The sequence below is a fragment of the Xenopus tropicalis genome, chromosome 1 (assembly GCF_000004195.4).
Source record: "Xenopus tropicalis strain Nigerian chromosome 1, UCB_Xtro_10.0, whole genome shotgun sequence".
In the NCBI taxonomy this organism is placed as follows: domain Eukaryota; kingdom Metazoa; phylum Chordata; class Amphibia; order Anura; family Pipidae; genus Xenopus; species Xenopus tropicalis.
Window position 1 is genome coordinate 95,915,900 of NC_030677.2, and position 12,960 is coordinate 95,928,859.

General features: G+C 39.5%; 1 protein-coding gene across 1 annotated transcript in view; it reads right to left on the minus strand.

Annotated features, from left to right (window-relative positions):
- Positions 1–12,960, minus strand: part of prkg2 (protein kinase cGMP-dependent 2) — a 48,253-nt gene that overhangs the window by 19,950 nt on the left and 15,343 nt on the right. Inside the window, exons 8-9 of the mRNA XM_002933997.5 lie at positions 7,129–7,223; positions 5,492–5,560 (exon numbers count right to left, since the gene is read on the minus strand). Of these exons, the coding sequence (XP_002934043.3) occupies positions 5,492–5,560; positions 7,129–7,223 (164 nt within the window). The remainder of the gene's footprint in view (positions 1–5,491; positions 5,561–7,128; positions 7,224–12,960) is intronic.

Genomic DNA, 12,960 nt, shown 5'->3' on the forward strand with positions numbered 1-12,960 from the left:
GGAGTGAAAGTGATGTTGCTCTTAGCAGCCAATCAGATGCTTTGCTTTGGTTTTCTAACTGTTGAAATCTAATTCGGCAACATCATCAGTAATGCTTCACTCCAATATTTACATGGTAAATAAACCCCCTTGGTCTCAGGCTCACAAAGAGACCCTTAATTAGACACTCCAGTAGAGGGCTGTGTAAAGGTAGCTGGCTACAAGACTAGCCAGAAGGCTAGAAGATTTTGAGCCATTTGGGCAAAGAAGGTAGAGTAGTCACTTTTTTGATCTTATGATCAAAGGAAAGGAGCTGTGAACCTTAAAAATAGATGGTTTATAGAAGGTATCCATATCCCCTCTGATAGAGTTGACCCCCTCATAAATCACATATCAGTTATGAGGAGATCACATGCATTCTAATGATTCCAAATAGGGACAGCCTATACCCACCAATTAGAAGGGATGTTTTCTGGGGGACTGGAACATGAGACACTCCTGGTGTTTGGTATGATTCTGATTGCCCACATATGGAACACAGTATGCCCAAAAATCGTATTGGTAACGAAAAAGTTGCGATAATTTTCCGAAAAAATCGCAAAATACCGATCATTACGAAAAAAACGCAATCGGACGCATTCGGCCCGTTCGTGGGTTAGTAAATGTGCCCCTAAGGGGCTGATTTACTAACCCACGAATCCGACCCGAATTGGAAAAGTTCCAACTTGAAAACGAACATTTTGCGACTTTTTCGTATGTTTTGCGATTTTTTCGGCGTCTTTACGAATTTTTCGTTACCAATACGATTTTTGCATAAAAACGCGAGTTTTTCGTAGCCTTTACGAAAGTTGCGTAAAATCTTGCGCTTTTTCCGTAGCGGTAAAACTTATGCGAAAAGTTGCGCCTTTTTCGTAGCGTTAAAACTTAAAAGGTGCGAAGTTTCGCGTAAGTTTTAACGCTACGAAAAAAGCGCAACTTTTTGCGCAAGTTTTAACGCTACGAAAAATCGCAAGATTTTACGCAACTTTCGTAATGGCTACGAAAAACTCGCGTTTTTACGCAAAAATCGTATTGGTAACGAAAAATTCGTAAAGACGCTGAAAAAAATCGCAAAAAATATGAAAAAATCGCAAAATACCGATCTTTACGAAAAAAACGCAATTGGACTCATTTCGACCCGTTCGTGGGTTGCCCCTTAGTGTTGCTAAGTGTTGCATGTGAATTAAAGGAGAAGGAAAAAAATCACTGGGGGGTGTCAAATGTTATTGCAGATTAATGTCTCACTATCATACTGTGGCCAAACTGTGTGTAAGGTTTTTAACTAAGTATCCCAAGTAAATGCTAAATTTCATGCTATGGAAAGACATATTGATTAGCAGGCTGACTCTCCATGATTTGAGTATTACACACCCATCACATGAATGCATCACATGTTGGACTTGGGACCTTTTTCAAGGATAGAGTACAAATGAACACTTAAATCGAATTTAATAGTCACACCTCTATTACATCACAGATTGCTAATTAACACATCATATTTTTTGCATATAAGATACATATATCTTTTGTGTTAAAATAGCTAGCCATGAATAACATCTGCAATATTTACCCTGTTGAAAAAACAAACACATAAATTCATTACTCTAACTCTCTTACTCTCTGACAAAATTAGATAACTGGGCAGCAAACTGGAAAATGAGGTTCAATGTTGATAAGTGCAAAGTTATGCACTTTGGTAGAAATAATATAAACGCAAACTATCTACTGAATGGTAGTGTGTTGGGGGTTTCCTTAATGGAGAAGGATCTAGGGGTTTTTGTTGATAACAAGTTGTCTAATTCCAGGCAGTGTCATTCTGTGGCTACTAAAGCAAATAAAGTGCTGTCTTGTATAAAAAAGGGCATTGACTCAAGGGATGAGAACATAATTTTGCCCCTTTATAGGTCCCTGGTAAGGCCTCACCTTGAGTATGCAGTGCAGTTTTGGGCTCCAGTCCTTAAGAAGGATATTAATGAGCTGGAGAGAGTGCAGAGACGTGCAACTAAACTGGTTAAGGGGATGGAAGATTTAAACTATGAGGTTAGACTGTCGAGGTTGGGGTTGTTTTCTCTGGAAAAGAGGCGCTTGCGAGGGGACATGATTACTCTGTACAAGTACATTAGAGGGGATTATAGGCAGTTGGGGGATGTTCTTTTTTCCCATAAAAACAATCAACGCACCAGAGGTCACCCCTTTAGATTAGAGGAACGGAGCTTCCATTTGAAGCAGCGTAGGTGGTTTTTCACGGTGAGGGCAGTGAGGTTATGGAATGCCCTTCCTAGTGATGTGGTAATGGCAGATTCTGTTAATGCCTTTAAGAGGGGCCTGGATGAGTTCTTGATCAATCAGAATATCCAAGGCTATTGTGATACTAATATCTACAGTTAGTACTAGTGGTTGTATTTATAGTTTATGTATGTGAGTATAGATTGGTAGGTGTGGGTTAGGTGTGCTGGGTTTACTTGGATGGGTTGAACTTGATGGACACAGGTCTTTTTTCAACCCTATGTAACTATGTAACTAAAAACATGTTATGACAATGCTATTCACTTTTTTTAAAATATGACTTTCAAAACAAGATAGGGGAACTTCAAATATTATTATAGGGAAGAAATTGTTTAAGTCAGGAAACAACCCATGATAAGATGACCATTTAGGCCACACAATCCAATTCAAAACTTCTTGTCACGATCATCCCCCCCCCTTGTCACGATCACCCCCTCTAGAACATGGGGGTATATGATCTATGGGTATGCATTGGAATGTAGATGGATCGTGTTTTGCTGCAACATGCAACTGCTTGTTGTGTGATATGACAAAAGTTGCGCCTAACATGAGGGTACCACACATAACACAACCCAAAGGAACCTCAAAGGATACTTAAGCCCCACTGATCCAGTAGATAAATATTCCAAGATGAAACACAAACATTTTCTTGTTCCAACCAGGTGTGTTGGGGTTGTGTTATGTGTGGAATCCTTATGTTAGGCACAACTTTTGTGCACCCATATACTGGCACAAGGTATAATATCAAACATAGGATGACATGTACAACATCAATGGTTGCTTATACTTTCAAGTGCCCATGTGGCTATCTCTATTGGAAAGACAAAAAGACAGTTAAGAATCAGATAGAAAGAATCAGTATGTACCAAACCAACATAAGGGCTGCTTTAGACCCTGATAGGGCCACTAAAATTAAAAAAACAAGATATCACACAACAAGCAGTTGCACGTCATTGGGTTGCGGCAAAACACGATCCATCTACATTCCGATGCATGCTCATAGATGATATACCACCAAGTTCTAAGGGGGGTGATCGTGATAAGATGCTTTTAAAACAGGAAGCATTTTGGATACATGAATTGGATTGTGTGGCCCCAAGGGGCCTAAATGCAAAACTTGTTTTGAGCTGTTTACTGACAAACAATTTCTTCTAAATAGTAATGTTTGAAGTTCCCCTATCTTGTTGCGCGGGTGTACGAAAAAGTTGCGCAAGCGCCAAAAAATCGGCGAAAATACGCTCGGAGCATTCGTGTCTTAATAAATCACCTCCTTAGAGGTGATTATATGATTATGTATGTTATGTATATGTTAGCTTTTACACAATCTGTAAACTATATAAAACCTATATATATTTTTATTTTGCTGTGAAATGGTGAGCTGGTCCTGTTTATAGGAATTTACATATTTTGACATATATTGCTGCTACCAGGAGCAAATCGAAATGAGGGGCACGGTTCCGCAGGACCCATGTTAAAGGAATATACTAAGCAATAATTTCAAAACGTTGGCACATCCAGTATTTTATAACTAAAACAAGATCCCTGTTCCTAAATAATCTAGATCAGTGCTGTCCAACTTCTGTTGTACCGAGGGCCGGAATTTTTCCGACCTACGTGGTGGAGGGCCGATAATGGAAGCCAGTTTTGACCACTCCCCTTTTTGAAACCGCACCCACTTGAAACCACACCCATGTTATCATATGACCATACCCAAATTAATGGTTGTAGTACAGCAAAACCTGCCATACTCTGCCTGCCCTACCCTGCCTGTGTGTGCCATACTCTGCCTTCCCTACCCTGCCTGTGTGTGCCATACTCTGCCTTCCCTACCCTGCCTGTGTGCCATACTTTCACTGTGTGTGCCATTCTTGGCTGGTTTGTGCCATACTTGGCCTGTGTGTGCCATACTCTGCCTGCCCTACCCTGCCTGTGTGTGCCATACTCTGCCTTCCCTACCCTGCCGGTGTGCCATACTTTCACTGTGTTTGCCATTCTTGGCTGGTTTGTGCCATACTTGGCCTGTGTGTGCCATACTCTGCCTGTATGTGCCATACTCTGCCTTCCCTACCCTGCCTGTGTGTGCCATACTCTGCCTGCCCTATGATGCCTGTGTGTATGGCACACACAGGCAGCCTAAAGTGACACAATTCTGGCACTGCTCCTACAGTCTGCACAATAACTATATATTAAAAAAAAATTTTAATTGAAGTACCACCTCAGTGTATGTTCTTTTTGTAGTGTGAAGGGATTATTTGTGGGTTTCTATTGCTCCTGAGGTGTGAACAGGGGAACAATGTGGGTGATTACAGCCTGAGCCTGAGGTGTGAACACTGCAGGGGGTGAACAATGCAGAGATTAACAGGTGTGAACAACACAGGGGATTACATATTTAAACAATACAGCCTGATTACAGCCTGAATCTGAGGTGAGAACCATGCAGGGGGGGCAGTTAATCACAGTACTGATACCATTTAAAGCTTACACAAGAGTAAGCCATCAAAGCAGCCAGACAGGTGGGGGGCCACACAGAGGGGGGTCGCGGGCCGCATGCGGCCCGCGGGCCGCCAGTTGGACAGCACTGATCTAGATTGTCCACCTTCTGAGACAACCAAAACACATTGTAAGGCTCATCAAAACATGACTTCATCTGAAAGGATTACCCCTTACTATAATTCATCCTAAAAGTCTTTTGTTGTGAAAGAAAGTCTGGTTTTCTTCATTCTTACTGTCTACAAAAATTTGTCACTTTAATACAACTATGCTTAAAATGTGTAAAAGGTCAAAGCAGCTCTAAAAAAGGTTTTAGGACGTACAAAACATTTCCTGAATAGCTGAGAAGTTTAACTGACTTGCATTGTGATAAAATTAATTGAATAATGTTTATTTTAGGGGCTTAGCAATTCTGTATTAGAGGACAGTGGCATAGAATGGAGTTTAACTGCTCAGTTCAGTCTAACATATTATGATGAAATCAAAGCAGTAAACATTTTATTGATCAGAAACATTTTGTAAAGCTACAAGAGAGGTGTAAATAAATACCATCAATCATAGTAAAAAGCCCTGTGTTTATGCATACAAACACATATATATATATATATATAGCACAACATACTTTAGATGTAGATGTGTATCCTTTACTTTTATTCTGCTTTACATAACTTGTAAAATGATTTCGTTTGCTACTTACTCTCGATCCATGACAAGACACTCCACTCTATCTCCATATGCTAGTATATTTGCTGATCTGACATCATCACTGCATAAAAAACAAATAGAATGGAGATTTTTACAAAATGTGTGTACAAATTAAAAAAAAAAGAATCATTGTAATAAACAAACTGAAAACAATTCAAGTCATGTCTGTATGTCCCCTATATACTAGCTTAGTACTTTTTTCACATCTGCCCGGTATATATTGGGGTGGTTGTGGAGGAATGTGAGTGTGGGAAACTGTGTAGGTGTATGCATGGTATTTTTGTGGGTGAAATAAGAGAGTGTACATGAGATATGACAAATTGATAAGTAACAGATAAGAATGTTTATATGTGGAAAAAAATTTTGCACGCGGTGACAATTTGTGCGCACTGCGTTTATTAGCGCGCGTTGCGTCAAATACCGCACAAAAATAGTCTTTACAACTTAAATAACGCAAACAGCATTGCGTCTAAATTAACGCTAGTATCCTTTTAGTGAATCGTGCGTTAAGATGCGAAAAATTAGACGCAATAAAATTTTTACCGCATGCTATAAATAGCACTCGTTTTAATGCACCTTAGTGAATCAGCCCTAATATGACTACTACAGAAAGATCTGGAGAAATGCCATGGGCATATACTGTATGCAGGTATATGCAAGTTTGGATACATGGTTCTGAATTATTTGGCTGTATCTGTGCTATTAAACCAGCAGTTATTGATGCATAGTTGGACACAGTGACATTAAGAAGTACTTTACATGTCTCCACCCATAATTCCTTAAGTAAAGGAAGAAGCGTCTTGTTTTTTTAGTTTGGTTTTGGCCTTATATGTGCATTATCATCAAGATAATCATTCAATTAAAAGCTAAACTGAATATAGAGTTGCCTTCATTCGGCAACACTGTATTCATAAGGGGTGGGAGAAGGCAGGAAGAAGGAATGCACGAGCTTATTTTTTTAAATTCCATTAGGTAACAAGCCAGAGCAAACGATTGCAGAAAAATTGTTTAGGTTTCAGTTTCTGTTTCACAATACTTTACTGTACATTTTTAAGCATTGCCTTTGTATGTAACTAGGGATGCCCCGAACCCACTTTTTTAGGTTCGGCCGAACCCCCGAACCCACATTGACGGATTCTGCCGAATCCCGAACCGAATCCGAAACCAAATTAGCATATGCTAATTAGGGCCGGGAAGGGTTAAAAATGTAAATATTTTCCCCCTAGTATTTAACCCTTTCCGAATACTAATTGACATATGCCAGTTTATGCTAATTAGGATTCAGATTCGGGATCGTGGATTCGCCGAAACCGAATCCTTCAAAAAAAGGCTGGATTCGGCCCGAATCACGAACCGAATCCAGGATTCGGTGCATCCCTATATGTTAAACAACCACCTCCTGTGTTTTTTACTATCTTCAAAGGAGGGCAGATATTTCCACCTAGATATACCTTCTACAGAAGATTTCAGTTGTTGAATAGTGCAGGAGTTATGTATTAAAGTGTAAAATAAACGTATACTGTATTTTATCTATTCTGTCCCTCACAATGCATTCATTTAGTATCTCTTGGGCTTTTTTTTATGTTCAACACTATTTTTTAGCTCCCAGAAATGTAAATATTCACAGACCTGATAAGAGCTTTTTCACCAAAGTAATCTCCTTTTTCCAAAAATTTTATATACTGAGGTTCTTTATAACCCTCTGTGCTCTGGGTCACTTTCACCTGTGAAAATAATTACCAGTTAGATAATTGTTTAACAGTTGTATAACCAAATCAACCAAATTATTAAGATCATACTCTCATAGTTTAAGAAGTAGGTTTTTTGTCTTCATTAAAGTGGCAATATGCCTAAATAGTGTTTTGCTAGCTATGTAAAAAAAATATTCTGTGCAAACTGAAAGCAATGCTTTCATACTGTACTCCCTTCCTTTAAGTCTATGAAGATTCTCATTCATCCAGGTCATGATATACAGTATCTAGTAGAATTAAGTCTGAAACTTTTCAAGGAAAAAACTCAGAAAAGTTCAGTTGTTTTAGACTTAAACCTACTAGATACTGTATATCATGACCTGGATGAATGAGAATCATACTCATTTTGGGGAGAATACACTAAAATTGGTACGGGAATATAAGAGGACGGTCAGAAAACTTGCGGATTACAGAAACCATCTTCATTTTAACCTACGATGCCGATATCAGCAAATCACACCATGCAGCCTACATCTGGGTTCTTCGGTTAAAGGTCATAGGGCCAAGGTGATCCTTCAGAAAGCCCAGAAACAACTGTTAAATGAATGGGTGAGACAGACTAATTTCTCAATTGAGGTCCTAGTTCATAAATTTGATAATGTGAAACAGAGACTGACAGCAGAACTACCAGTGCCGACTTTGCAAAGAGTGGTTGAATTCACAGAGCGGGCTCAACTTGCACAACATGCCAAGGGCAAGGAGAGGCATATAAACAAACTCACCGGTTTATTATCAGGTACAGGTATGGGATACCTTATCCGGAAACCCATTATCCAGAAAGTTCCTAATTACGGAAAGGCCATCTCCCATAGACTCCATTATAAGCCAATCATTCTAATTTTTCAAAATGATTTCCTTTTTCCCTTTAATAATAAAACAGTACCTTGTACTTGTTCCCAACTAACATATAATAAATCCTTATTGGAGGCACAACAATCCTATTGGGTTTATTCAATATTTAAATGATTTTTAGCAGACTTAAGTTATGGAGATCCAAATTATAGAAAGATCTCTTATCCGGAAAACCCCAGGCCCCGAGCATTCTGGATAATAGGTCCCATACCTGTACCACCAACACCCAGCGAAGAGACAAATCAACAGGGAGGAAGGAAGATAAGAACAAGATATGCTGGAACATCAAGGATCTGGGGGTAAAGAATTTATCAGATAGGGAACTCACAGAACCAGAGAAGGATGTCTTCTCTTCCGTGTCGGTGGCCCCACGGTATATCCCAGTGGTAGACTTCATCACAGCCACAGAATCATCTGTCCACAACAATAAGATACTGTGGATGAGGCTGAAAACATCCGGTTGAAAGTATCAGCAGCCCTAGCTAATGCTAAAGCTCCCCCTTCCAACCTAAGTTTGCCAAGGACTCAAGTGTCACTATCCTGCCAGGATAGTGACAGTGGTACTGAATACATCAGACAACCATGCCAAAGTGTCCACAACGATTCAGACACATATGAACAACTCAAGAGAGATCCAACAAGTAACTACAAGAAAAAGGTTATAGACTGCTTGCAACACTTTGAGAACGAAAAGGTCATCAGTCCAGCTTTGTACCATTGTTTACCCAGGTGAAGCCACTCTATGCCTATATGGACTCCTAAAAATATACAAAGAAGGAGCCCCTTTGAGTCCAATTATCAGGAGCATTAACTCTGTGACTTATAACATCTCTAAATATGTAGCCAACATCTTAGCTCCCTTAGTTGGAAACACATTAACACCACATACATAACTCCATGGACTTTTCAAAAAAGTGCAGGAGTTAAAGCTGGAGATCAATGATACAATGGTGTCCTATGATGTTATATCTCTGTTCACATGCATACACACTATTGGGGCAATTGAAACAGTGAGGAAACGGCTAAAACAAGACACCACCCTCAGCAGCAGAATAAAAGTGACCCCAGAACAAGTTTCTTCCTTACTGGACATATGTCTCAATGGTTGTGCCATGGGTTCTCCTGTGTCTCCAATTGTAGTAAACCTTTACATTGAAGAAGTGGAAAAGAAAGCCCTGGGCACCTTCAAGGTTCAGATATGTGGATGACACCGGGGTCAAAATTAAAGCACGCACGGTTCCAGCCTTCATCAAACACATAAACTTGGTGGACAAAAACATCACGTTCACAAGGGAATATGTGAAAGACAGCAAACTGGCTTTTTTGGATTCTGCAATAGTTATCAAAGGGGGAGGGGGGGGCTGGATATTGAAGTATACAGGAAATCCACCCACACAGATCAGTACTTGCTGTTTGATTCTCACCACCCTTTGGAACATAAACTGGGTGTCATAAGGACTCTAAATCATCAGGCTGAAACTGTGGCATCCAATGCAGAGGCTAAAGAGAAGGAATACAAGCATCTAAAAGGAGCTCTGAAAACTTGTGGGCACCCAGACTTGGCCTTTATCAAAACTAAATCAAAGACAAGCAAAAAGACCAGACCAACAAACAGAAGGGAGGAACACAGCAGGCGAAGCAACATAGTCATCCCATATGGTGCTGGAACATCAGAAAAACTTTTCAACAAACATCGCATTCCTATGTTTTTCAAACCCAGCAACACTCTGACACCAAAGCTGGTGCACCCTAAATACTCTACACCAAAGCACATGAAAAGTAATGTGGTCTATGCTGTCCAGTGTAGTGAAGAGTGCTCTGACTTATACATTAGGGAGACAAAACAACCTCTCTGTAAGAGAATGGCCCAACATAGAAGGGCAAACTCCTAAGGACAAGACTCAGCAGTCTATCTATCTATACCTCAAGGAAAAAGGACACTCTTTTGAGGGCAGTAACCATTTAAAATTTTATTTTTGAACCAACAAAAGTATTTTTTTAGTTGTAATATTGGTGTGTAGGCAGCTATCTCAGTACACTGTGCCTGAGTCTGAGCTTTCAGAAAGAGCCAGTGCTACACATTACTTCTTTCAGGTAACCTATTGTTTTTCCTGCTCCCATGTAACTGGAGTCCCAAGCTAGACTTGGATTTTGTACTATTGAGTGCTATTCTGATATCTATTGGGAACTGCTATCTTCCCATTGTTCTGCTGATCGCTTGCAGCTCAGCAATAAAATGTAATTTAAGTTTATCAGAGCACAGGTCAAATGGTTGTGGCACCCTGGGAAATGAAGAACATGGCTACCAAATAATATTTTATGGTAAGTGAGCTTCCTTAAATATGCATTTCAAAAGTAACACTCTAAATAACTTACATTATGCAAGCAATGTCTGATATGCTGTCAGAAGGAGTTTGCAGATAAACCCACTGGATGTTTTCCTAGCTTTATTGAGAATAACTGCTTACAAACTACATCAATCATCAGGCTGGGCAAGTGTAGGCCCACATAGAAACCAACTAGATCTTCCTAGAACCTAAATTATTTTGTTGGATATGTAAAAATTCCAGCAAATAACAGTTGTCATTACTGCTATAAATCATACTAAACCTACTGCACTGAGCAAATGCTAACTGCCTAAATGATAACTGCAGTTGTGTACCTTGCAACCAATCAAATTGTTGCACTCATTGTTCTACCTGCAGCTGGCTGAAAAAAGCCAATTGCTGATTGGTTGCTATGGTTTACTGCCCATGGGCAAATTTGTCCAGTGTTGATAAATGAGCCCTAGTACTAGTGCCCCATCCTATCGGGACTAAGCCGAACCGAACCTCCAAGCCCAGGCCAGAAGGTCTGTTAGAATATGTCTTGTTAAATGACACAGGCAAGTAACCAAGGGGCACTTTTGCAACAGGCAATTAGAACTGAAAGTGTTTTTATAGGCACATACACCTTTTATAATATGGAATCTCATAGCCCTATTCCTAACCTAATCTACCAGCACTCATTTTATCTGTTCAGAGTGCAGTGTTGCACAGTGGTACTGGAAAACTGTCATCTTTGCCTATCACTTCTGTGTCCTGACTCCCTGGAAACAATAAATGACCACAGCATGCATAATTTACAAATAAATGGGTTGGCTTCCAGTACAGACTCTTCTGCTTGCCTAAAATTGCTATGAAAGCTGCACTGCTGCACAGTATGGGATACCTTTAGTGTAGTGGGAGTGATGTGTTTGGGATGAAGGACGGGTGAATGTGGCCCTGGAACTAAAATTTCAATCTGCTTGGAAGCGGTTAGTTCACCATTATCTATATATTCTAAGATCATAATACTTTCAGAAATAAATTATCTCCTTAATCTTTTTTATGCAACACTGCATTCAATTTACTAACCTCATAGATAGGGAAAATTGTGGTAATAAGGCATACTGAAATACTGTCTTAAATGTAATTAAAGGGGACCTTTCTGCCACAATTGTTTTGCCTTCAGAGCTTCAAGACTGCACAGCTCAAACTCTGGATTGGCCATCTGATAGGTGCCCTTTAAATATACTGTAAATGTTATGTCATTTTCAATACCTTAGTAAAATAAAGGTTTAGAACTAACATATAGGGGCTGATTTACTAATCCACGAATCCAAATCCCGAATGGGAGAAAATCGGATTGGAAACAAACATTTTGCGACTTTTTCGTATTTTTTGCAACTTTTTCGTATTTTTTGCGATTTTATTGTCGCGACTTTTTCATAGCCATTATGACTTTCGTGAATTGTCGCGACTTTTTCATAGCCATTACGACTTTCGCGAATTGTCGCGACTTTTTCATATTGAGCTCGAAAAATTTGAGACAATTCGCGAAAAAGTCGCAAAATACTGATCATTACGAAAAAAACGCATTCGGACGCTTTTCGGACGTTCTTGGATTAGTAAATGTGCCCCGTAGTGTGTGTTGTGTTTGCTTTTCTTACCATAGAAGCTGAAATATTCCTCTATGAACAAGTATTGGTAGATGTGAAACTGACCTGCAAAATCTAGCCCCTTAAACTAAAATTTATCTAATCTGATCCAGGGAGTCATACATTGGTCCATCTTCCACAGTGTCCATCCCTTCAGAACTGCTGAAAGTGAAGAGAAGCTAAATCAGGAGAAATCTCTGATCTGACAGGATTACCTCCTAGTTTGAATGACATTCAGATGCATAATCTTGGCAGTGCTGCCAGGTGAAGGAGTTGGGGAGCCAACTTTTTGCCCAAGGGAGGCATTAGAGCTTCCTGTATGTCTGAACAGATCATTGCCTAGCTACTAGTTCTCATTTATGGGCCCAAGGGTTGAAATTCTGCAGTTGAACACTGGTGGTGGTGATTGAGTCCCTGTATGCAAATGCCTGGCATTAATGTGGTAAAAGTAGGGAAAGTTCCTGCTTTTGCTCTAGCAAAATCATGAATCAGTAAAGCTGCGGGATTTAGTTAGTTAGTAAACAAGATCAGATTAGTGTTAAGCAGGCCTGAACTGACTGCCAGTTTTAAAATGTAAGAACAAAACTACTAATGTATTTTTATTTCCTGGCATTACTCCTCCATTAAAAAAAACAGCATTCTTCTGTAAAATGTGTAAATTAAGTAATTATATGATATAACTGTACTGAGAAACACAATATTGCCAAACATGAAAAATTATAAAAAAAATTATAAAACGCATGCGTTATGCCTTGGTTTGTTACACATTCTACTTATGCCAACTTTAAGTCACCATTTCTTAAATAGGGATTAAGTTTTCATTATTACAGTCATCATTTTCTGTTACCATGAAAGTCAGACACCGTAGTGCTGAATTCAACCCAACTTAAATCACTTGGC